General features: G+C 48.8%; 1 protein-coding gene and 1 long non-coding RNA gene across 3 annotated transcripts in view; one reads left to right on the forward strand and one right to left on the reverse strand.

Moving 5' to 3' along the window:
* The window catches only part of EFR3B (EFR3 homolog B), a 103,879-nt gene extending 85,052 nt beyond the window's left edge, over positions 1-18,827 (reverse strand). Inside the window, exon 1 of one of the 2 annotated variants that reach the window (XM_088666978.1) lies at positions 17,970-18,827. In XM_088666978.1, the coding sequence (XP_088523104.1) occupies positions 17,970-17,976 (7 nt within the window). In that variant the 5' untranslated portion in view covers positions 17,977-18,827. The remainder of the gene's footprint in view (positions 1-17,969) is intronic. The other variant, XM_088666980.1, reaches the window with a different exon arrangement.
* A 4-nt stretch (positions 18,828-18,831) lies between these two features.
* Positions 18,832-25,062, forward strand: LOC118082971 (uncharacterized). Its single transcript, XR_004692325.3, has 4 exons — positions 18,832-18,964; positions 22,040-22,151; positions 23,893-24,009; positions 24,773-25,062. It is a non-coding gene; the product is annotated as an uncharacterized LOC118082971 (long non-coding RNA).
* Positions 25,063-26,608: the final 1,546 nt, after the last annotated feature.

Genomic DNA, 26,608 nt, shown 5'->3' on the forward strand with positions numbered 1-26,608 from the left:
AATCTCAACTAAAGCATCCCTGGTAGATGGCTATCCAACCTCTGCTTTTAAACCTCCAAGGAAGGAGAGCCCGCAACCTCCTGAGAGAGTCTGTTCCACCATTGAACAGCTCTTACCGTCAGAAAATTATTCCATATGTTTAGTCGGAATCTCCTTTCTTGGAACTTGAAGCCATGGGTTCGAGTCCTACCCTCCGGAGCAGCAGAAAACAAGCTTGCTCCATCTTCCATGGGACAGCCCTTTGAATATTTGAAGATGGCTACCCTATCTCCTCTCGGTCTCCTCTTTCCCGGGCTAATGGTATCCACCTCCTTCAACTGTTCCTCATAAGGCTTAGTTTCCAGACCATTGATCCTCCTAGTCGCCCTCCTCTGCACACCTTCCAGCTTGTCAACATCCTTCATAAATTGAATTGAAGGGAATTTGGAGTGGATTTGGAGTTGAGAAATTAACTGGGGGCAAATGAATGGAAGAGGAATCTGTTTGGGATGACCCGGGGTGGGGTGCACGGCAAACAAACTGATCTGGAGCACTTTGGGTGGGAAAGGAGCTGCCTTGCCTTCTGGGACACTTAAAGTCTATCTTTGCCAATGCAAAAGCCAATGCAATTTTGGGCTGCATCAATAGGACTGGATGGCCCTTGTGGTCTCTTCCAACTCTACGATTCTATGATTTGCATATACTGGTAAACTGGTATTTGCAAAACTGTTCTGCAAATCCGTGTCTCGGTGCCTCAGTTTCAGAAGTCCAAACAAGTAAGAAACACATCTCATTTGCAGCTGTCCACAGCTAAAAGTCCAACTGCTTTCCTACCACCTTCTTGGGCACTGGCTGAACTTTCCTCCAACTTGGTGGTTCTCAAGCTTTTCCTCTGCCCCACACATTTTCAGAATGAAAATCTGCTGGCTCGACACCGAATTTTTCATTGATAAGAAATTCATTGGGAAACAAAAAGAAACAATGTCTAGCAGCGCTTGACTTATGACATAGAACACAACTGCTTTATAATATGCTCATGGGGCACCCAGAAAACATGAAATAATGCAGCTACATAAGATCCGGAATCCTTCCCAAAATATAATTAGAAATGAGGCTCTTACATATGTACCTTAAGCAGGTATGCAAATTCATTGAGAGGTCAAAACAAAAAATAAAAAATTCCTTCCAGTAGCACCTTAGAGACCAACTAAGTTTGTCATAGGTATGAGCTTTTGTGTGCATGCACACTTCTTGACTCCAATACTTTGGCCACCTCATGAGAAGAGAAGAATCCTTGGAAAAGACCCTGATGTTGGGAAAGATGGAGGGCACTAGGAGAAGGGGACGACAGAGGACAAGATGGCTGGACAGTGTTCTCGACGCTACGAACATGAGTTTGACCAAACTGCGGGAGGCAGTGGAAGACAGGAGTGCCTGGTGTGCTATGGTCTATGGCAGGGGTGCCCAAACTAAGGCCCGGGGGCCAGATGCGGCCCAATCACCTTCTAAATCTGGCCCGCGGATGGTCCAGGAATCAGCATGTTTTTACATGAGTAGAATGTGTTCTTTTATTTAAAATGCATCTTTGGGTTATTTGTGGGGCCTGCCTGGTGTTTTTACATGAGTAGAATGTGTCCTTTTATTTAAAATGCATCTCTGGGTTATTTGTGGGGCATAGGAATTCATTCAAAAAAAAATTTCAAACTATAGTCCGCCCCCCCCACAAGGTCTGAGGGACAGTGGACCGGCCCCCTGCTGAAAAACTTTGCTGACCCCTGGTCTATGGGGTCACGAAGAGTCGGACACGACTAAACGACTAAACAACAACAACACTTCTTGAGCTTGCTTTTGCTAGGCAATCTCATTTGTATTAGGCCTAATTTAAGAAAGACTCCCCTCTCCTCAGCAACGCAAAGGAGTCTTTCTCTTTTCCGATCTGTCATATTTGTCAGAGTTGGACATATCCCTGCTCACACCAATATGTCATGGAGAGCTATTGAAGAATAGCCGATGCCCTTGAAGAGAGGCGAGGGTACTGTTTCTGGTCATATATCCAAAAACAAAAAACGAAAAAATGAAAAATGAAATTATTTGTATACTTTGCTATACTGCACTGAAATGTTGACATGTTTATTTGATTGTCCTCAAATCTTCCCACCGCAATTGCCATCCCCTCCTGCCATACCAGGAGAACCGCTGCCCTAATTGGACAGGAGAGGTGCAATGCTGGAGAAACATCATCATCATCAATCATTAACCACAAGGTTTCTAGGAGGCGAAGAAAACTAAGGTTGCATGACAACCCAGGCGTCAAACAAGACTATGGACGCTACTACTGCGGTCTGTGTTTCGTTAGACCAAAAGTGGAAAAGGAGCGAGGTCCCAACTAAAGAAGAATGGCAACTTAAACTGATGGAATAAATATACGCACAGCTTGCAGATTCAACGTATAGAATAAGAGAACAAGAAGAATTCACCTTTAAAGAAGACTGGAAAATGCTTACTGAATATATGGGTGGAAATTGTGTCCATTTAAAAACGCTGGTAGCATTAAGATAAATTCAGCAGTGTGAATAAGTTTTGCTGGATGTAATAATGGATTACTGAATGGTTTAGTTCGTGGTAAAATATGCAGGGATGTGTGGTATGCAAAATGAACCACGGAAAGAGAGGAAGGGAAGTCGTTGATTTAAGGATGTTTAAATGAATATTTTCAAATATATATATATGAGAAACTGCCTGATACCAACTTAGACCATTGGTCCATCTAACTCAGTACTGCGCGCACTGACTGGCAGCTGCTTTCCAGGGTTACAGGCCTTGCCCCAGCCTTACCCCCTCTCATCTAGAAAATGGCCAAGAGGTCCCCATAGTGGGAGAGCTTCCAAAGTGGGGAGATACGTGCAGGAGTCTTGGACTTATGGAAACATAGAGTTGGAAGGGACCCCAATGATCATATAGCCCAACCCCCTATAGTGCGCAGGTCTGCAGGGGAGCCTTGCAATGCAGGAAATCCTAAGGACTCACATTGCAGGAAAGGATATTCCGGCTGAATACTACAGCTGGAACAGCTCCGTCCGTCGATCGTGAGGCTCTTAATCTCAGGGACGTGGGTTCGAGTCCCACTTTGGGCCAACGATTCCTGCACTACAGGGGGCTGGACAGGATGACCCTTGTGGTCCCTTCCTACTCTTATAACTCTCTATCAGGAAGAACTTTCTGAGGGTAAGAGCCATTGGACGGTGAGATGGAGCCCCACCGAAGGAGGTGGATTCCTTGGAGGCTTTTACAGACAAGCTGGATGGCCACCCGCCAGGGAGTCCTACGTTGCAGGGGGTTGGACTAGATGACTTCTGGGGGTCCCTTCCAACTCTACAATTCTACAGTATCCTAAGTGTCGTGCCCAGGTTGACGCAGGGAGCCTGTGTCAGAGGCCGGCGACGGAGCCCAACACCCCTACAGCCACATAGCCCCGTCCTCTCGCTCTCTCCTCATTGCATGCTCGCTCCGCTTCCCCTGTGGCCATGCAAGCCTCTCGGCTTTACCGTTGCAAATGTGTCGGTCCACGGCCGCCGTGCAATCCGCCAGGCCTCTCCGGCAGGCCATGATGCTCCCTCTGGCCTGCAGGCAGAGCAGCTGTGCCTCTTGCTGCTGCTCCCTCCAAGGAGGAGGTCTTGCTCGCTGTCAGGCTTGCAAGCTAGCTGCTGCCCTGGATAATAAATATGTGGTCCTTCCTCTCCCTTGCACCTCTTGAAACTGCTGCGCTGTGGGAACAACCAGACACAGCAAACTGGGGCATCAGCAGCTCCCAGCCCTCTGCTTCTTCAAGGACTAGATTCTGCTGTTCCAGCTTCTTCCCCCAACCCTCCTGCCTCCCTGTCTTCGCCTTCCCTTCAAGGGCTTCTGTTTATTTCTTGCTTTCTCAGCCAAGGATTTAGTAACCTTCTTCTCATTCTGCCTCATCAGGAATCCTGGCTCCCCTCCCCGCTGGCTTCCTTTTGATCCCTTTCTTCCCCGGAGCATCTTCTCTGGTTAGGAGAGGCATCAGTATGCAACGCCAAGCGGATTCCTCTATCTCCTCTCCCTATGATTTTTTTTGAACCCTTGGCTGAAGAGCTGTCAATGACAGCGAGAGAGGAAATCAGGGGGAAGGAGGCATCCCTGAAATTGAGGGACACCCCCCCTCTCGTCGCCAGGCCTGCCTTGTGTTAAAAATTAAATGGATCAATGCTAAATAGTCATTTGCGCAAACGGGAGGCATAGGAAAAACTGGAGGGGGAGGGTTGCAGAAGGGCTGTGAGAATCACTGGCAGGACACGTGCTCTGCATGCAGAAGGCTCCAGGTTCAACCCTCAATGGCAGCATCTCCATAGGCAGTGTGGCGTTTGTGGACTAGGACTTGAGAGAGATCAGGGTTCGAATCCGTGAAGTTCAGTGGGTGGCCTTGGGCTAGCTGCTGCCTCTCAGCTGAGCCTACCTACCATGCAGGTATATAATAAAGCAAATCCATTTCCCCTTAAGCTTCTACTGGCCTTCGCCAAGGTGTGGTCTTCCTTATTAAAGGGACTTGATGGAAACAAGTCAGGTGGGAGGCAGTGTGGTGCAGTGGTTAGAGCAGGCATAGGCAAACTTGGCCCTCCAGATGTTTTGGGACTACTACTGCTTGGATGATGGGCTTGAGGGCATCCTGAGCAAGTTTGCAGACGACACCAAATTGGGAGGGGTGGCTAATACCCCAGAGGACAGGATCACACTTCAAAATGACCTTAACAGATTAGAAAACTGGTACAAAGCAAACAAGATGAATTTTAACAAGGAGAAATGTAAGGTACTACACTTGGGCAAAAAAATGAAAGGCACAAATACAGGATGGGTGACACCTGGCTTGAGAGCAGTACATGTGAAAAGGATCTAGGAGTCTTGGTAGACCACAAACTTGACATGAGTCAGCAGTGTGATGCAGCAGCTAAAAAAGCCAATGCAATTCTGGGCTGCATCAATAGGAGTATAGCATCTAGATCTAGGGAAGTAATAGTACCACTGTATTCTGCTCTGGTCACACCTCAGCTGGAGTACTGTGTCCAGTTCTGGGCACCACAGTTCAAGAAGGATACTGACAAGCTGGAACGTGTCCAGAAGAGGGCAACCAAAATGGTCAAAGGCCTGGAAACGATGCCTTATGAGGAACGGCTTAGGGAGCTGGGTATGTTTAGCCTGGAGAAGAGAAGGTTAAGGGGTGATATGATAGCCATGTTCAAATATATGAAAGGATGTCATATGGAGGAGGGAGAAAGATTGTTTTCTGCTGCTCCAGAGAAGCGGACACGGAGCAATGGATTCAAGCTACAAGAAAGAAGATTCCACCTAAACATTAGGAAGAACTTCATGACAGTAAGAGCTGTTCGGCAGTGGAATTTGCTAACAAGGAGTGTGGTGGAGTCTCCTTCCTTGGAGGTCTTTAAGCAGAGGCTTGACAGGCATATGTCAGGAATGCTTTGATGGTGTTTCCTGCTTGGCAGGGGGTTGGACTGGATGGCCCTTGTGGTCTCTTCCAACTCTATGATTCTATGATTCTACAACTCCCATGATCCCTAGCTAACAGGACCAGTGATCAGGGATGATGGGATGCAGGGGTGTCAAACTCAAATTCATTGGGGGCCGCATCAGCAGTTTGGTCACCCTCAAAGGGCCGGTTGTATCTGTAGGACTATGTGTCCACTCTTTATTATCATAAATTATTGTCACTGCATTCAATTATTACTGTTTTTTGTAATAATATAAGTAATAACTAGCTCTGAAAGCAGAAACATAGTCAGAATAATGGCAAGTAGATATTCAAATGTACAATTATTGTACAATTTATTGAAAAATGATTTTTGGTAACTGCACTGGGTGGTGGAGGCTCACTAGGGTTTCATGCAGGACCTTTGCAGAGGTACTAGTACCTGGAGATGCTGGGGTCCTTCTGCATGCAGGACAGATGTTCTGCCAGTGAGCCACCACCCTTCACCAAAGGGACTGGCTGAGGTTGACTCACTGGAGCTGCTCTCCTGGTTCCAGGGTTTAAGGGCCAGAAGTATAAAGCAGCATCCTATGTTTCTGAGGAGAGGGAGAGGGAGAGGGAGAGGGAGAGGGAGAGGGAGAGGGAGAGGGAGAGGGAGAGGGAGAGGGAGAGGGAGGAAGAAAGGAAGGAAGGAAGGAAGGAAGGAAGGAAGGAAGGAAGGAAGGAAGAAAAGAGGGAGTGGGAGGGAGAGAGGAAGGAAAGAGGTGAGAGAAAGAAGAGTAGGAAAGAAGGAATAAAGAAGGAAAGAAAAAGAAAGAGGGAGAGAAGACAGAGATAAAGAAGGAAGGAAGGAGAGGGAAAGAAAGAATAAGAACGAGAGAGAGGAAGAAAGAAAGGGAAGGGGGGGGTCACCGCCTTGATTCAGCGCCAGAAAAGAGCGCGAAGGGACCCAGGGGCAAAAAGCATTTCCCCGGCCCCAGCTGTTTGTCAGCGCTTTGTTGGCGCGGCGCTTCAGCAGCAAGGTCCCACTGCTGGGTCCCGCTGGCTGGGGCGCTCGGCGGGCCACATGACGAGGTCTGGCGGGCCGGATTTGGCCCCCGGGCCTTGTGTTTGACACCCGTGGGATAGAGTGTTGGACTATGACCTGGGAGATCTGGGTTCAAATCCCCACTCAGCCATGAAGCTCACCGGGTGGGACTGGCCTCGGCCTCCCAGGCTACCCTGCCTCCCAGGGTTGTTGAGAGATAAACTGGGGAGGAGGAAAGCTGTGTAGGCCACCTCAAACTCCCTGGAGGAAAGGTGGAATGAATAAACCACAATAAACTAATACAAATCTTCAAAGTTGCACAAGGGCAAGGCATTCCTAGAGCCCTGACAGCCCGTGGGATTTTTGTTGCACTCGCTTCAGCACTGACACATGGGTTGTGGATGCCTGTCAATGTCATTGTCTCCAGGTGCACCCAACCTTGGGCTAGCTGCTGCCTCTCAGCCGAACCTACCTCGCAGGGCTGTTGTGGGAATTAAATAAGAATGGGGAGAGACATATGCACCACTTTGAGCTCCTAAAAAGGTGGGAAATGCATGGGATAATTCACAATTAATAGGGCTGGGAAAGATCCCCTCTCTGAAATCCTGGAGAGCGATTGCTGGTCACCACCACAAAATTGGCCCACAGTCTGATTCTCAGAATCACAGTTGGAAGGCGCACCCAAAGGTCATTTAGCCCAACCCCCTGCAAAGCAGGTCAAAGATACAGAGTCAGATGGACCAGTCTTTTCTGTAGGGACGGACTCAGCCTGACCCCCACAGCCCGAACACTGCAAACCTGGAAGTAAATGTTCCGGTTTGTGAACTTTTTTCGGAAGCTGACCGTGCTCTGTTTCGAGTGCCACACTTCCGATTTGAGTGACACACTTCCGTTTTGAGTGTTACACTGAGGTGTGTCTGTCTGTTTTTCTATTTATTTGGCGTTTTTGTTTTTGCGGCTCTTTTTGTTTTGTTTTTGTGACTGTGTGGAACCGAGTTCAGCTACTGACTGATTGTGTGACTGCAGTACATTGTTTATTGCTTTCATTTTATGGATCAATGGTCTCGTTAGATAGTAAAATTCATGTTAAACTGCTGTTTTAGGGGTTGTTTTTAAAAGTCTGGAATGGATTGATCCATTTTGCATTACTTTCTATGGGACAAGCACCCCTTGGTTTTGGAACACTTTGGTTTTGGGACGGACTTCCGGAACGGATTAAGTTTGAGAACCAAGATACCACTGTATCTATAAAAATGGGGCAGATCTTATTACTTAGAACATTAAGGTGTGGAATATCGCCCTGCTGGCAAAACTAGCAAATAAGCTGAGAGTCCAAAGGAGAGAAAAAAAGATTGCTTTTCACCTGTTTGGGCTGACTTTATTTCATTTATAAGCAAGGAGGAACATGGCTGAGGACCCCTCTTGGCCCATGAACGAATGTAGCCGATACAGGGATTCTGGGCAATTGAATTCCTTTCCCTTGGTATAATAGAACGTACCATGTTTTGTAACCCTGTCTTGTTTAACCATGATAGCTATGCTAAAAATAGTTCCTCACATTCAGATACCAGCAGCTTATTTTGGCTCCCTTTTATGAATGTATTTGTTTGACAGCGATCTATAATTGCGCAAGGACTGAGTCCATTTGCCATCGCATCCTGTCTGGCAACCCTGCGTTTTGCAAAATTCTGTATGACACTGGGGGGAAAAAGAAATCAGTAAAAAAATTTTTAAAACAAACAAACAATGTGGATCTGAAACAAGATGCTGTGCATACATAGATCTAAATTCTAATGGAGATTGCCTTCCCTTACTCCTGACCTCAGCCCTTTTTGAACATTGTTTGGAGTTGTATGTCCAGAAGGCGGTCTCAGTGCCCCTGTGCATGTGCAGAGCACCTTGCTTTCTCCCTTTACCTTTTCCAACAGCGAAGGCAATCACACGCCTTCTGCCAGAAAGCCCAGCGAGGAAAGCTCAGGTGTGAGGTTTCAACGCAGGCAAAATTAATTGAAGGCGGCTGCCTGGTCATGCAGGAGCCAGAGAAGCATTTGCAATTGCAAATGAGGCCATCGAGTTAATTAACAAGGGAAGGGACCTGGAAGGGCTTGGTAGAAGTGGGGGGCAGCGACAGCAAGGGAGGGCTCCCAGGCAGAGGTCCTGCGGTGTTACAGGGTGGTCACTAAACCACACAGCTCAAAGCTGGATTAAGTCTTTATTAGCAAGGCACAATTTTTACGAATGTGGCTGGGTTTCAGGCCCAAGAAGCACATGCCCACTAGGTCCCAACCCCTGAAATCAGTTGCCGAGACCAAATGTCCCCAAAGCTAGGGTTGCCATTAGTCCAGGAATTCCCGGACATGTCCTGTTTTGGAGGCCCTACACGCTCATTTGGGGAGAATTCAGCCACCTCTGGTTCTGGCGCAGGCTCTGGTGTGGGCAGCTCAGGCTTGGCAGCTGCGAAAGGGCTATTGAGCAATTGCCCTAAAAAAGCTCGACAACTTTTTGTGTCTGGATTTTAACCTCTTGAAATATGGCAAACCTACCCAAAGCTGCCTATGTCTCCTCCTCTCCAGGGCTTCTTCCAAGCAATTGGAGACTATGCCTGCAAGCAGCCTGCCTTTGCTCTACCCGTTTCATTCCGCACTTGGTTCTGAGTGTCAGGGAGGAGAGGAGAGCCTGTCACAGCAGGAGGGGGAGATCCCCGTGATTCTTCACCAGCCTGACTCATCTCTGCCTCTTAGAATCATAGAATCACAGAGTTGGAAGAGACCACAAGGGCCGTCCAGTCCAACCCCCTGCCAAGCAGGAAACACCATCAAAGCATTCTTGACATATGGCTGTCAAGCCTCTGCTTAAAGCCCTCCAAAGAAGGAGACTCCACCACACTTCTTGGCAGCAAATTCCACTGTCGAACAGCTCTTACTGTCAGGAAGTTCTTCCTAATGTTTAGGTGGAATCTTCTTTCTTGTAGTTTGAATCCATTGCTCCGTGTCCGCTTCTCTGGAGCAGCAGAAAACAACCTTTCACCCTCCTCTATATGACATCCTTTTATATATTTGAACATGGCTATCATATCACCCCTTAACTTTCTCTTCTCCAGGCTAAACATACCCAGCTCCCTAAGCCGTTCCTCGTAAGGCATTGTTTCCAGGCCTTTGACCATTTTGGTTGCCCTCCTCTGGACACGTTCCAGCTTGTCAGTATCCTTCTTGAACTGTGGTCTGCCTCCTCTCCCGCTTCAGCCACAGACTCTCCCAGCTCACTAAGCCCTGTTACCCCCTTCTGCTTCCAACACCTCCTTTTCCGAGTCTTCTCCCTTTGACCACCCACCATCATCCCACCAGCAATCCCCAGACTCTGAGCCTTTTCCCTTGGTGGCTCCCAGTCTGGTTCCTTCCACCCTTCCTCTTTGTCCAATTAGTCCATGACATCAGGCTCGCTTTTCCTTGCTCCACCTTCCTGTCTTCCTTGCAGGCTATTTTGGGTCTTTGTTTTTTATCTGTCACCCTCTCACGGGGACAGCGAGAGATAATAATAATAACAAAGGCTGGCGCAGAGACTGTGGCACAGGGCTGGCATTACATCCTGCTGGGAGCGTCTCTCATTAGCAGCCCTCTCCTCCTCAACTCTTCTCTCCTTTCCTCCCGTCTCCTGAGGTCTCTCTCTTCTCAAACCCCTCTGGGGAGCCTGTCGCAGCCGCCCCCTTGGATGGGCTTCAGTTCTCAGCTGCAGATCAACTCCAAGTGCCAAGAACACACCCCGGGAGGTGGTGTTGGCAGCCTGCCTGGTTTTGGCACCCATTTAATCCTTGAGCAGCTGTCACAGAGCCTGGCAAGGTTGCTCCGAGACAGACAGCGAGGCCAGAAAGCTTCCAGGAGGTGCTGAAGAAGGAGGATGGAAGACCCTGGGGCGGACTGGAGAGAGGAACGAGCAAGCAGGACGGCAAATGAGGGTTTCTAAAATTATGCATGGCGTGGTGGCGAGAGGAACGTTTTTCTTCCCCTCCCATAAGACTAGAACTTGTGAACATCCAGTGATTCAGGACAGAAGACAGAAAGGGCTCCTTCACACAGTGGATAGGGAACCTGTGGAACTCACTCCCACAGGAGACAGGGAGTAGCCACCTTTTCTGATGGCTTGAAAAGAGGATTGGGCAAATTCGCAGAGGAGGAGAGGGCTATTGGTGGCTACTAGCAATGCTTCTGAATACCAGTTACAGGAAACCACAGGAGGGGAGAGTTGCTCTTGTGCTCATATCCTGCTTAGTGGTTTCACACAGGCAAGTGTTCAGCCACAATGAGAACAGGATGCTGGACTAGATGGGCCATTGGCCTGATCCAGCTGGCTCTTCTTATGAGGGCACATTTAAATGGGAGTGTCACAGTCCGGTCAGCGGGCGGTTGAAGCCCTGGCTGGGGACGTCCGGACGAGAGGCAAGATGGTGGTGTAGAAGCAGGAACAGGTGCAGGGCTGAGGGTCCAGCAGCAGGCAGTCGCAGGGCCAAGGAGCAAGGCAGAGGCGAAGGTCTGGGAGTCAAGGAGCAAGGCGTCGGCAAGGCAAAGGTCCAAGGGTCGAGGATCAAGGCGTCAGCCAGGCAAGGGTCCAAGGAGCAAGAGGCCAGAGGCAACCAGGCAGGGGTAGCGTTGCTGTGGCAAAGAGCTGAAGGGAAATGCTGAGCTTTTATCCCTCCCAGCTCCTGCCACCAGGTGCAGTGAGGTATCAAGTGGCCTCACCTGAGTGACCACTCCTTGCCTCTCCAGCACAAGCTGAGGTCTTCACCTGTGTGGCCACTCCTTGCTTCTCCAGCACAAGCTGAGGCAGGCCCCAGTCCTGCAAAGCACTACAGGCCCCAGAGCCTGACTCCTGCCCATACTCCTGACAGGGAGAAACTTTTGGAGTGTCGAGTGCATTGCAAGACATTTTTGCATAACTATGTCAGCTCCTGGTGGAAGCGAAAATCAATCCTCATCTAGCCAGCTCGAGAGACAGCGAGACAAGGCAGGGATCATCCAGCAGCAACAGCGAACCAGGGGAGAGAGCCAGGCTCTGCAGGACCAAGGAGAGTTCCCAGGGAGGAGAGATGTTGTTTTGGAACTCCTATTTGGCCAAGCAAGCCAACTGAGACTGCAGAAGCTGGGATTGAAAGGTTGGGAAAGACGAGCAGAATCTGGGATTGAAAGGATGAACAAAATGATCGAGGGGATGGAATGACCCTTCTATGAAGAAAGGCTGCAGTGTTTGGGATTTTTTAGTTTAGAGAAAAGGCAAGTAATGTGGGAATGTTGTAGATACTAGGAGAGGATATATTGATTTAATAGTATCTTTCCTCACACCAGCTATTGTTCTAATGGCAACACAGAAAGCTGCCCACATCAGACCATTGGTCCATTTAACACTGTATTGTCTGCAGTGGCTGGAAGTGGCCCTCCAGGATTATAAGCAGGAGACTTATCCCAGTTGTGCATAGAGAGGCTATTGGGGATTGAACCCATGACCATTTGCCTGCAAGGGAGATGCTCTACCAGGGTGTTACAGCCCCCAAAGCAGAATGGAGATAAATGTGCTGGGGAAGAGGTGTTCTGCTTCTAACCTTTCCCCCGATGCAGACTTCGGCTGCAGTCATTGTGAAGCTGTGCACAGTGACGCAGAATCTGCCTTTGGGGGACTTCAAAGCTTTAATTAAAACCAGGCTTTTGATCAAATCTGTTCATCTGATTTCCCTCGAAGTTGGGAGAATTCGGGGCTAATGAAAGCTGCTTCAAACATACGTGAGCACAGAAGAAACTGGATCCCCTCCTTCCTCCTCAAGATAGTGTTGGCGCAGAGTCAACGAGCAGCCCAAGAGAGGTGACCTTCCATGGCAAAACAAATGCCCCCCCCCTCTTGGATCAGTCAATCCAAAATAGCCTTCCCCAGCTTGGTGCCCTCCAAATGTTTTGGACTACGAAAGATGCCCTCTTGGTAGGGCCGCCACCACTGGAAGTTCTGGTAGCAGTGGCCCAGGAGAGGGGCTTCTCTGTGGTGGCCCCTAAGTGATGGAAGTCCCTCCCCAAAGAGGTGTGACTGGCACCCTCATCACATGGTTTCCATCAAATGTGGAAGATGCTCTTTATTCAGGATTCATCCTGATTTCATATGTGGGCATAAGACCATGGCTGGTCTCCCCATAGCTTTTGTTCTTATTTGTCTGCAATGGGCTTGTATGGCTATGAAAATTCACCCTGAATGTCTTGTGGGCATCTTCCCATTTTTAATCCATTCATCCTACACCTTACATTACATTTTACCATCAATTTCCTCACTACGAAACCTCCATTTTCCCCAAAAGTGGATTTGTTGCATGAGGGTGACACAGAACCTTTGATGATGATGATGATGATGACGACGACAACGACAACAACAACAACAACAACAACAACAACACCCTGTCTATCTGACTGGGTTGCCCCAGCCACTCTGGATGGCTTCCAACATATATAAAAACATAATTAAACATTAAAAACCTTCCCTATACAGGGCTGCCTTCAGATTTCTTCTAAGGTCATCTCTTTGTCATCTGGTGTATGATATAATCACCTTTTAACTTCTAGTTTTCATCCCTTACCTGTTTTAAGTCTTACGTGTTCGGTTTATCCGTATGTTTTATCTTATACTGGTCTGTGACCAAGATAAAGTTTGCTTGCTTGTTTGTTTGATTGATGGATTGGAAGGAGGGCTTTCCACAGGGTGGGTGCCACCACCGAGAAGTCATTGCTATCGATGGTTCCAAGCCACAGGGCTTCTGCTTTGCCTGCAAAGTTGGAGGCAGCCATGCTTCTGAATCCCAGTGTTGTGCTCAGATCCCGCTTGCCCCGTTTCCCATTGGGGCATCTGGTTGACGATGCTTGACAAGGTGGACCATTGGCCTGATCGGGGCCGGCTTTCAGTTTGACGAGACCCTAAAGATACTGAAGGTAATGGGGCCCTTTATATGTCCCGCTGTCCTTTGTCAACAACAAATTGCTGCTGCTTTTGGTGTTGAATAATAATAATAATAATAATAATAATAATAATAATAATAATATATTATTTATACCCCGTCCATCTGGCTGGGTTTCCCCAGCCACTCTGGGCGGCTTCCAACAGAAAAATAAAATAAAATAAAATAATCGATTAAACATTAAAAGCTTAAAACATATATGCTATATGGTCATTTATGGACCTAACAGGTATCTCAAGCCATTTGCACATACTGTAACAAAATATGTATTTTATCAAAGTAATTGATATAGAAAAGAGCAAACCATTGATATTTTAGGGAGCAGGCAAGCAGGCGGGGCCCCATGACTTACATCATAGGAGTCTACATAACACAAAACACTATTGTTGTATGTAGGTTTTATTTTATTTGTTCTTTTATCTTATATTTTAGAAATGTACATCCAGGTTTTTTCCCTTAATTTTTTTTGGGGGCCCCCAAGAGAGTGCCGACAAAGGTCCGTATAGTTAAAGCTATGGTTTTCCCAGTAGTGATGTATGGAAGTGAGAGCTGGACCATAAAGAAGGCTGATCGCCGAAGAATTGATGCTTTTGAATTATGGTGCTGGAGGAGACTCTTGAGAGTCCCATGGACTGCAAGAAGATCAAACCTATCCATTCTTAAGGAAATCAGCCCTGAGTGCTCACTGGAAGGACAGATCGTGAAGCTGAGGCTCTAATACTTTGGCCACCTCATGAGAAGAGAAGACTCCCTGGAAAAGACCCTGATGTTGGGAAAGATGGAGGGCACTAGGAGAAGGGGACGACAGAGGACGAGATGGTTGGACAGTGTTCTCGAAGCTACGAACATGAGTTTGACCAAACTGCGGGAGGCAGTGCAAGACAGGAGTGCCTGGCGTGCTATGGTCCATGGGGTCACGAAGAGTCGGACACGACTAAACGACTAAACAACAACAATATGCTATATGGTCATTTATGGGCTTAACAGGTATCTCAAGCCATTTGCACATAGCAAAATATGTATTTTATCAAAGTAATTGATATAGAAAAGAGCAAACCATTGATATTTTAGGGAGCAGGCTAGCAGGCGGGGCCCATGACTTACATCATAGGAGCCTGCACAACACAAAACACTGTTGCTGGATGTAGGTTTTATTTTATTTGTGGTTTTTTTATCTTAGATTTTGGAAATGTACATCCAGGTTTTTTCCTTTAATTTTTTTTGGGGGCCCCCAAGAGAGTGGGGCCCTAAGCTATAGCTTGTTTAGCTCAGTGTTTCTCAACCTTTTTTGGGCCACGGCACACTTGTTCCGTGAAAAAAATCACGAGGCACACCACCATTAAAAAAGTTAAAAAAATTAACTCTGTGCCGCCCTATATTATAATTATGACTGTAAGAAACACTTGCCAAATATTGCTTTCCGGCGGGCTAGTGCTGTGTATTGGCGGCCGCCAGGCTTGTTTGCACTGAGCTTTGGGAAAGAGGAGGAGAAATATTGCTTTCCAGCGGGACAGTGTTGATTATTGGCGGCCGCCAGGCACGTGACAATGCAAATCGCCCTTCTCATCGCCGCACGTCGCGGCACACCAGCCAGCGTCTCGCGGCACACTAGTGTGCCGCGGAACAGCGGTTGAGAAACGCTGGTTTAGCTTATACGTAAATCCAGCACTGGGCCTGATCCAGCAGCCGCTTCTTACATTCTCACTTTAACTGCACTGGTTTGCAGTTTAATTCCTCCCACAAAAATACTGACAGTCTGGGGGCACCCTGGATGCTATATTAATCTGTTCTGCAATCAGATGCATTTTTTTTTATAATATCAGTGTTTATTACTTGGGCTAAAGAGAGATGATCGCAATAAGTGACAAAACACGATTGTCCCACCATGTAATATTATTATTATCCTCACCAGAGGTTCAAAATAGATCTTGGCAGCTGCAGAACTTGGAACTGGCAAGCTGTGCGCTGCATGGTGCCTGGGTGTTTGCGAGCACAGATTTATATGCAAGTGCAAAAGAGAAGTGGCATCTGCTCCTCTCCCCTGCCTACACATCCCGTCCCTGGCAGAGGCTCAACTACGGGGCAGGAGAAGAGCGATAAAGAAAGGCAATAAGAGAAACCTCCCACCAAGACCTTAATGTGGTGTCTCCAGGAGGCAAATTTGGGATAAGATTGGAGGAGCTTTAAAGCAGAGGTTGGGTGGCCATCTGCCATGAATGGTCCAGCCGATATTCCTGCATTGCAGAGGGTTGGATTAAATGACTCTTGGGGTCCCTTCCAACCAGTGCCAGATTTACGTATAAGCTATAGCTTTGGGCCTCCCTCTTGGGGGCCCCCAAAAAATAAAAGGAAAAAAACCTGGATGTGCATTTCCAAAATATAAGATAAAAAACACAAAAAATAAAACCTACATACAGCAACAGTGTTTTGTTTTGTGTAGGCTCCTAGCCTGCTCCCTAAAATATCCTTGGTTTGCTCCTTTCTATATATAGGGTGCCTACATTCTGCATGGACTGCTTGCATAGCAATATGTGCAAATGGCTTTAGATACCTATTAATTACCGATAAATTACCATATAGCATATAAAGGGTAAAGGGACCCCTGACCATTAGGTCCAGTCATGACTGACTCTGGGGTTGCGGCGCTCATCTCACGTTATTGGCCAAGGGAGCGGCGTACAGCTTCCAGGTCATGTGGCCAGCATGACAAAGCCTCTTCTGGCGAACCAGAGCAGCACACGGAAACGCCGTTTACCTTCCCGCTGTAGCAGTCCCTATTTATCTACTTGCAATTTGACATGCTTTCGAACTAAAACCAAATATCCTAAAGACATCACAATCTCTGCTGACCAGACACTCTGCGTCGCACCCCAACATTGGCTGGGGGGCATCACTTGTGCATGCTATTACACGTGCACCCCCCACCTGGCCAGGCCGAATTGGCCCACCCCCCCTCCATCCACCCACTGAGGGGGGGGGGGCTTCCTTGAAAATATGGAGGGGCCTGTGACCTTCAGGAGGGCCCAGATAGTACACCTGTTGCTGACCTTCGTTAATAATAATAATAATAATAATAATAATAATAATAATAATAATAATAATTTATACCCCGCCCACCTGGCTGGGTTTCCCCAGCCACCCTGGGCAGCTTCCAACAGAAAAATAAAATAAAATAATCGATTAAACATTAAAAGCCTCCCTAAACAAGAAAACCAAACTTGGATAAGCATATAGTATCTCTGTGTCTTCAACTTCCAGGTCTGTTCACCCCCCAAAACGCTGGCTCTTGTTTGTCAACCTAGCAGGTAGACAAGGGTGTGTGTGGAGCCCCCAATAGCCTGGAGGTCCCCATCACTGGGCACCACAGTTCAAGAAGGATACAGACAAGCTGGAACGTGTCCAGAAGAGGGCAACGAAAATGGTCAAATGGAAACGATGCCTTATGAGGAACAGCTTAGGGAGCTGGGTATGTTTAGCCTGGAGAAGAGAAGGTTAAGGGGTGATATGATAGCCATGTTCAAATATATAAAAGGATGTCATATAGAGGAGGGAGAAAGGTTGTTTTCTGCTGCTCCAGAGAAGCGGACACGGAGCAATGGATTCAAGCTACAAGAAAGAAGATTCCACCTAAACATTAGGAAGAACTTCCTGACAGTAAGAGCTGTTCGGCAGTGGAATTTGCTACCAAGGAGTGTGGTGGAGTCTCCTTCTTTGGAGGTCTTTAAGCAGAGGCTTGACAGGCATATGTCAAGAATGCTTTGATGGTGTTTCCTGCTTGGCAGGGGGTTGGACTGGATGGCCCTTGTGGTCTCTTCCAACTCTATGATTCTATGATCACTCTTGTGACCTGGTTCATTCTTTTGAGATGTTGATGAGGACACTTAAGTGGCCAGGGAAGGTCTTTGTCTTACAAAGCAACTCGTCTGACTAGTTCAGCAATAGAATCCTCTTTTAGATTCTCTCCCTCGCTGGGTACAGACCCCAAGGATTGGTCCCAGAGCCTCATCCAGGCTGACCACTGAAACTCACAACACTACATAACAAATATCTCTCGGTGGTGTACAGAAAACTAAAGCAAACAACTTGAACGACAACAAAGATTGCAAAACTACTCCGATATAAAAATGCTCCATTGATGCAAAGGTCAGCAATCCATATAAAAGAAGTCTCAGTTCCTTCTCCTCCATGGGTTGGTCTAGATGACCCTTTGGATTCCTTCTGACACACCTTCCCCTTCTATCCATCCACCTGGGCTCTAACCCAGGGCCCAAGCAAAATCACAAATTACCCGCAGACATTCCACAAAGAGGAAGGTTCCTTGAACCTGTGAAAATCGCCTTAGTCTCTCTGTGAATCTTTCACACAGGAAGAGACCCAGGAAGTCAAGCCAATACATCGATCGCCATCATGACTCTCCCCTCGGTTTCAGAGTCTGCTGCCCTAGCCTCCAGCAGCTACCAGGTCCACCCTCTTCTCCTTACCTGCCATCGTGGGATCCAGGATGGACTCCTGCTGTCGCCTTGTTGGGAGAGATCTCGCCCTGCTCTGCCTCAGAGACCTTCTGGGAAGCCAAGTCCTGGAAAGCTCAGAGCCACAGAGACAGATGGAGAAGCTGGCAGAAGGCGGCAGCTTGCTCCGTTTCAACAAGTTGCTCGGAAAACCTGGACTGCTTTCTCTCTTCAAGTCCGCCAGGCTCCTCCGGGGACGTGTTTGTGGACTGCGGCACCCATCTGCCACCCGTCTCCCGCCTGCTTTGCCTCGGAGGACCAGGGCAAAGGGTCACCTGGTTCAGTGGCAGGCCAGACCCGTGTCCCGCACTGCAGGGGGGGGTGTCAAACACTTCTCCTTTGGCACTACGAAGACCCAGGACAACAGGGTGCCAAGTGCAAAAGTCTGGGCTGCAGAGGTGGGAGGCCCCTTGGGCCCACGGCGGTCTGCATGCCACCGTGCCCAGCTCGGAGGAGGCTGGTGGAGTGAGCTCCTTTGTCAAGCCACGTTCCTCCCTAGACTCCCGACACCCACCTGCTTCCTTGCGGGCTGCCCAACGCTGTTTCCATGGACACGGGTAGCAGCAGCTGTCAATGCCAGCAGGGTCTCGGGGACGCGAGGGACCCAGTCATCCGAGCAGTGAATCCATGGCGGAAGGCTGTCTCCCGCAGGCTCGGATTCTGCTCCGCAAGGGGAGAGAGGGGTTCAACAGGAGCAGGCAATGCCCCCTGCTTCGTCTGCCGGCGATGGAGAAAAGAGGGTCACGCAAACACACGCGCCAGGAGTAAACTTTGGGGAAAGGGGCTGGCGAGTCAGCTCTGATTCCTCCAGGCCGGCTGCTTCCCTTGCTCAGGGGAAAAAATGGAAGAGGCAGGCAGAGAGCATCCAAGATATCGAATGCAGGTTTATAATTAGAACAAGGGGACGTCGAAGACATGCTGTCAGCCAACGCTCTCCAGCTGTCCCCGTGGGTGGCATGACGTTGGAGGTATTTGGAAGCAGAAGAAGGAGAGATAGAGAGGTGGCGTTTTGGACTTGGGCTCCTCTGTTTTAGGGAAGGGCCATCGCTCAGTGCTAGGGCATCTGCTTGGCATGCAGAAGGTACTCTTGCCTGGAGGGCTACTGCCAGTCTGGGTTGACAGTGCTAAGCTAGAGGGACTCGTGGTCAGTTTAAGCTGCTTTCAGTGTTTCTGAAGCTTTCCCCCCTCATCTCTCCAGCAATTGTGACCCAGCAAGGGACAGGGAACTTCAAAGAATTGCAGAGAGGGAAGGGATTCCCAAGGGACATCCAGTCCAACCCCCCGCAATGCAGCTGAAGGTTCCCTGGAAGCAGTGGCGAAGCTGCATGCTCCGGCACCAGGGGAGGAGAGCAGGTGGGGGCGTGGCTTGCGTGCATCCTGGGGGCGTGGTGTGCATCCCGGGGGCATGGTGCCGGTGCGGTGGGGGGTGTGCCGCGCGTGTCCGGGGGCGGCCATGATGTTATCCCCTTCCCCGATGGTGCAGGGGGCAGTGCGCTCCCCACCCCCCACCCCCGTTCCTCCGCCAGTGCCTTGAAAATAGCATCAAACTTCTGCTTAGAAACATCCGAGAAAGGAGTACACCATCGTTTAAGGGAGTTCGTTCCACTGTCAAAATGCTTTGACAGTCAGAAAGTTCTTCCGAATGTTTAGCCAGAATCTTCTTTCTTGTAAATCAAATCCATTGGTTCAGGTCCTCCTCTCTGGAGCAGCAGAAAACAAGCTTGCTCCCTCTTCCATGGGACAGCCTTTCAGATATTTGAAGATGGCTCTCATATCTCCTTTCAGTCTCCTCCTTTCCAGGCTAAACATACCCAATTCCTTCAACCATTCCTCATCAGGTTTGGTTTACAGTCCAAGATGGTCCTGATCCTCTTGGTTGCCCTCCTCTGCACACCTTCCAGCTTGTTAACATCCTTCTTAAATGATGGCACCCAGAAATGGACAAAGGACTCCAGGTGTGGTCTGACTAAGGAAGAATAGAACGGTACTACGACTTCCCTTGATCTAGACCAGTGGCAGGGCCGTCTCAAGGATATCCGGCGCCGTGGTTCAAAGATCCCTCTGGTGCCCCGCCCCCATTCAAAGATCCCTCCGGTGCCCCACCCGTCGTTTCACCTTTTTACTGCGGGGAATAGGCGGAGGCTCCAGGGCTTGCCCTCGGCGGCCGGCCACCTCCTGGCAGCCCTCACGCGCTGCAAGATTTTGGCGAAGTGCGTGCACGTCGTGGTGGGCCTTGGTGCTTCGGCACCTCCCGCCACCATGCCCTGAGGGCCCCTTCGCCGAGGGGGAGATGGGAAAGGCAAGAGGCAGCCCTGCGGGCGGGCAGCACTCCAATGGGACGGAGACTCCGGGTGCCGCTCTGCATGGCGGAGGCAGGCAAGGGCAGCGAGGTGATGCAGGGAGGCACCGCGCCCGGCCTCCGCCTCTTCCCTCCAACGCCCTCCAGCACTTGGCGCCATGGTTCCCCGCGCCACTAGCCTCTATGGCTAAGACGCCCCTAGACACTATATTTCTGTTCATGAAGCCTAGAATAGCAATCAGTTTTTTTCATGCTGCATCACACTGTTCACTCGTGTTAAGCTTGAAGTCTACTAAGGCACCTAGATACATTTTGATTCATTTCTCATTTAAGGGTGAGCCCATCTCATATGCACTTTCCAAAGCAATATGAAAACTGAAACACAAAACCATTCATAGAAATTCACACTTCTCTGAATTGCACAATGGGATTGTGCAATTGGGAATTGGCCCAGTTCTGAAGGAGGTGGGGGGGGGGAAGAGGGGAGCAATTCTAAACACATTCCCTTCTGGGTCAAAATGGAGCAAAAATGCAATTATCATCATAGAATCCTAGCATTATAGAGTTGGAAGGGACCCTGAGGGTCAGCTAGTCCAAGTTAAAGAATCTCTGACAGGTGGCCATCCAATCTCTGCTTAAAAACCTTCACTGAAGGAGAGTCCACCAACTTCTGAGGGAGTCCATTCCACTGTCAAACAACTCTTTCCATTAAAAAAAATGTTCCTAATGTTCAGTTGGCCAAAACTGAGCACCCCTCCCCCTCACCTCATGTGGGAAAACAATGCCCTAAACCCATTTCTGCCCCAGGAACCATCAAAATCTGATCTGGAGAGTCATTCCAATCTTTAGAGCAGGCTCAAAAATATGTGTAAAAATATCAGAACACATTAAACATTGAACTTTAAAATCTTCCCTATACAGGACTGGATGTTTCATAAGCAGGAATTGAGCACGTCACCTTCAAGGAAACTGAATTCTGGGCAAACACTGAAACTGCTGTGTAACAATATTTTCAAGGAACCTGAAATGTGTTATTTGCCCCTTTGCTCCAGTTCCATCGCTGAATCTGTTTGCACTGAAAGGGATCTCTTTGGCATTGCTGCTCCCCAATTCCACCCCCTGCCTCCCCTGATATCGCCTTCTGATCTAGGCTCATTCCCAAGTTCACTGTGCTGGATCTGGCAGTTGTTTTGCCCAACTTTGTGGGCATCCGATGGAGCAAGGCTTGTCCGTTCACTTGAAGCAAGACCAGGTGGGGAAATGGGACTTAGCCCTGTGACCATAGGTTCCCCACCTTGCCTGCTGGGTTTGCCCTTCAGGCTCTTGGGAAAGGATGCTGAAGACATCTCTGTGGAGATTGCAAAAGACCAGCAACTGCCTGTTAAATATCACTGGGCAAGACACAGCGCAGACCAACATCTCACAGCAAGCACTGATACTTCTCCTCCTTCTCCAGAATTAAATTTAAAAGCCTTGCCCTCACCTTTGGGTGCCCATTTTTTGAAGCAGAGGTTGGATGGGCACCAGTCAGAGATCCCTGCATTGCAAGGGTTGCCGTAGATGACTCTTGGGGTATCTTCCGATGCTGAAGCTCTATGGGTCTATGATTCTGTGGTCTTTGGCTGGTCCTTGGCACATGAACCTCAGGGTTTGCCACATCCATCTTGCGAACGACAGTTGGCAACCCACAAGATTTCAACAGTCCTCCAGCCACCTATAAGATGTGGAACATCTCCTTCCCCAGGCAATAGCTCTTCCACTTGGCTTCTGGTACCTCCAGGATTCCCACCAACCTCCAGCCATGAAGATCTTCTGTCTCCTCTCTGTTGCCGTCCTCCTCCTCCTGTTGGCTCCAGGTAAGGCCTTCTTCTCAGATGCTTCTTCTCTGAGCAGCTTCACAGCTCTCAGCTTTATTCCTTTTAAACTGGCTCTGAACACCATTTGCTGTGACTCCCAAAGAGGTGGGATCTTGCTCCATGTCCTCCTGGAGCAGGGGTTCCCAACAAAATTTTCTCGAGGACCCCTCATCGAGCCGCTATTGTGACAAGGACCCCCATTAATTCCTAATCCTAAAATTAAAAAGTGAGAGCCAAATTAAGAGTCTTTTTATATTTTATATTTATATCTACAGAGTACTCCATCAGTATACAGTTAGTTTTAATTTTCAGTTCTTAATAAGATGAACTACTTTTTAACCAACGGTCCATTTTTAACTACGCGAACTGTAGCTTCCGCGAAAAACAACGCTTTGTTTACAAACACTACTGTTTTGCAAAGAGGCAGCGCGCGCCAGGGAGGAGGGAGGGGAATGGAAAAGACAGGGTACCTGCGCAGTAGCGCACAAATGAAGCCGACGCGCGCAAAGCATCTTGGGGAGGTGAGCATTAGTAGAATGTGCGCGCTGCCTCTTTGCAAAACAGTAGTGTTTGTAAAGCGCCACCTAACGGCATACAGCAGAGCTACTGCCTCTATCTAATTCTAGTTTTGCGCTAGACTCTGCTCATGCAGGAAGCGGCCATAACAAAAAATCTGTTATCATACGAAATATATTTAATATATTTTTTATTCTAATAGCATCTTGCGGACCCCTCTGGCATAGATCGCGTACCCCTGGGGGTCCGCGGACCACCTGTTGGGAACCACTGTCCTGGAGAGTTCCCAAATGGGGCTTTTGGTTGGACACTGTGAGAAGAGGATGTTGGACTGGATGGGCCCCCTTTGGCCAGATCCTTCAGTCTGGCTCTTCTTATTACCTCACTAGCTGGCCCGGCCACGTGTTGCTGTGGGTCCCCAGTTCCGTTCCCTGCAAACCTGAGCTATCCCATCCCCGTCCTGTCCCCACCCACAATGCAGGTGAGTCCCCAGCTCTGTTCCCTGCAAACCTGATCTGACATGTTTCGGGACATGGGTGGCTAGGGGCAGGATCCCGGCGTGGCCCTTTGTGGAGGAATGGCCGTTCTGGCAGTTATAGCATATTGGTTGCTGAGATGCAGGTTCAGCCTTCTGTTTCCCAGGATGCACTCTGTCCCGCCCTTGGAGACGCAGCTTCAGGGTTCTATTTCCCAGCATGCCCGGCAGTGTCGGTATGTGGACACGCGCTTATTCGCATGTGACGTTGTGTCCATATTTCGTTGGCATTGGTCAAGCGGTTTTGGTGAGAGGTGGAGACCAACACACAAGCCCCTTTTACATTTGTATATAGAGAGAGTTATTTATGTGATCCACGGAAGCTCTTGCTTTCAAATCTCTAATAAAGTGTTTCAACACAGTTAGCTTTGTGGTGAGTAAAAGAAAAGGCGAGTTTCCTGCGCAAGGGGGCTCCTCTCTCCCAGTTTGCCAGTGGCTGCCCAGGGAAGCCAGTGACTCTGACACAGCCTTCCTTACCACCTTGGCTCAGACCCTGTCCTGGAGGTGCAGATAGGCAGCAGAAGGGACTGACTCTCTACTCCAGCCCTGCATTCTTCCTGCACCAGCTTTCCCCAACCTGGTGCCCTCCGGTGTCTGAGCCATCAGGGGCATTGTGGAAGAATTTGTGGAAGGTGTAGAAGGTCAGTCCTGTGAGACAGAGCCTTCAAAGCCTTCTTTTTCCTCCTCCAGATTTCACCAGAGCCAAAGTTGCTGTTCCAATATGTGAACGTATTGGTGGGAAATGCATAAGATGGTGCGCGAAGCCACTTTTTAAGTGTTCAGATGTCCTAATGTGTTGCCGTTAAGGTGAGTTAAATCCAATCTTTGCTGTGCCCAAAAATTAGCCTCATGACACCAATTGCATGAGACTCATAACTCTCTTTTCCCACCTAGCCCACCTTTCTCTCTTTCCCTTTGCAGCCACCGTGAGGGGGAACAATATTCGCGTGTGCACAGAGGGTTGAAGACCCTTTCCTCCCCCGTTGCTGCCCCCATGAAAGCTCTCTGGGCCCTCAGCCACAACTCCCCTTAGCCTGGGAAGGAATGCCTCCATTGGCTCAAAGAACAGCTCTTCCTGGCATGAGAGGGTGGGGGCTCAGTCGCTGACCCTCCTCAAATACATCCCTGTGAAGGTGGTTATTCAATCACAGAATTGTAGAGTTGGAAGGGACATCCCAGTGGCTGGAAGGGAAAGAGTTAAATTCACACCAATGGGCACTCACAATGATCTGCACATAAATGTCCTCTTTTGGGGGTTGCTGTTTGGAAGAGGAAGAGGAAGAGGAAGAGGAAGAGGAAGAGGGAGGAGGAGGAGGAGGAGGAGGAGGAGGAGGAGGAGGAACCACATGAGAAACCCCCCCAAAATGCATACATGAAATCATAGAATATAAATGTAGTGTTGGGAGTGACCTAAGGGGTCATCTAGTTCAACCCTCTGCAAAACAGACCCTCTGTGTGCAATTTGGACTCTGACAACAGTCAGCTCTTCTGCCTCCCAGTTGGAGTCACTGGTTTGGGTTTTCAGAACCACCACCAACACCCATATTAACAGTGTTTCCTCCTCTCACAGGCGAGTAACTCTACAGATCTACGGTGCAAGACCTCTGGTGAAAGGAAGACCTCCCTGCTCTCCTCTGATGTGCAGCTGCCTTGACTGCCCCCCCCCCATTTCTGCTGGGGAAGAAACCGCTTTGCTTGATGCTACTGAAGGCGATTCTGGGAAGGAGTCAAGAGGGAGCCATCCTGTCTGCCTGTCTACTCATGACTCCTGAGAAAGTGGGCTCAGGATTGGAGCTTGGATTTGGTTTGTCTGCAAAAGCGCTTTAGCTTTTTCTTTTTAATAAATGCAAGCATTGGAAATCTTTGTGTAGGTCCATGTTGTGAAAATGTGTGCTGGGTTGAGGGGATACTTGAGCCAATGGACAAATATCAACACGGAGCCTCCACAAAAAAAGTCCTCTTCTCGCATTCCCGCCCTCTGAACCACTTGCGAAGGAGGCACATTAAGAAGGGCTTCTGATTATGATCTCAGGGTCCAGGTCAGCTCATATGGGGAGAAGCTGTCTGTGAGATTTTTAGCCCATGTTGTTTGTGAGAGTTGAGCTGCAAGAAGCCTGGAAGCTGGAGACACAGATTCCTGTTTGCTGTGCAGGGGACCCAAAGCTGTGATAAACTGAGAAGGATGATTTGGGGGATGTTAATGCCGTGTTCCCATCCATTTTATGCTCAATAATAATAATAATAATAATAATAATAATAATAATTTATTATTTATATACTGGGCGGCTTCCAACAGGAGAATAAAACACAATAATCTATTAAACATTAAAAGCCTCCAGAGCTGCCTTCAGATGTCTTCTAAAAGTCTGGCAGTTGTTTTCCTCTTTGACATCTGTTGGGAGGGCGTTCCACAGGGCAGGCGCCACCACCAAGAAGGCCCTCTGCCTAGTTCCCTGCAACTTGGCTTCTCGCAACGAGGGAACCGCCAGAAGGCCCTTGGTGCTGGACCTCAGTGTCCGGGCAGAATGATGGAGGTGGAGATGCTTCTTCAGGTATACTGGACCGAGGCCATTTAGGGCTTTAAAGGTCAGCACCAACACTTTGAATTGTGCTCAGAAACGTACAGGCTCTCTCTATATGTTCATTTAAAAACCGTATCACCTAAATACTCCAAAGTCTCTGCTCACCTTCAAGGAAACCAAACTCTGGGCAAACACTGACCCCCCTGGGTTTTCTCCATGCTCAGCAATTTGGGTGCAGTGCAGCAATATTTTTAAGGAATCCTCACATGTGTTATTTGCCCTTTTTCTCCAGCTCCATCCATGAATCTGTTTGCATGGCAAGAGATGTCTTTGGCATTGCTGCTCCCCAATCCCACCCACCATTCCCCCAATATCCCCTTCTGATCTGGGCTCGTTCCCAAGTTCACTGGGCTGAATCTGGCAGTTGCTTTACCCAAGTTTGCTGCATCCGATGGAGCAACGCTTGTCTGTTTACTTGAAGCAAGACCAGGTGGGGAAATGGGACTTAGCCCTGGATGACTTTAAAAGAGGATGAGAGAGAGGACGATTGATGGCTACTACTCAGAGTGCTTCTGAATCCCAGGTGCTGCCAAAGACAGGAGGGGAGAGGGCTTTTGTTCTCGGATCCTGCCTTCTGCTTCCCCATAATGTGCATCTGGGTGCTCACTTTGAGAACAGGATGTTGCGTGAGATGGGATCTCTACAAAAAACCTGGAGCGGAATCCCTAAGATGAGACCAAACTTTGACCAGAGTGGAAATGGAGGAGGCCTTTGAATGGGCTGTGTGTGTGTGTGTGTGTTGTGTGTGTGTGTTGTGTGTGTGTATACTATCCCATTGTCATGCACTGACCACTTCCTGTCGAAGTTTGTGCTTGTAGGGGCAA

This window comes from Zootoca vivipara, chromosome 3, assembly GCF_965207765.1.
Source record: "Zootoca vivipara chromosome 3, rZooViv2.hap1.1, whole genome shotgun sequence".
Lineage (NCBI taxonomy): Eukaryota > Metazoa > Chordata > Lepidosauria > Squamata > Lacertidae > Zootoca > Zootoca vivipara.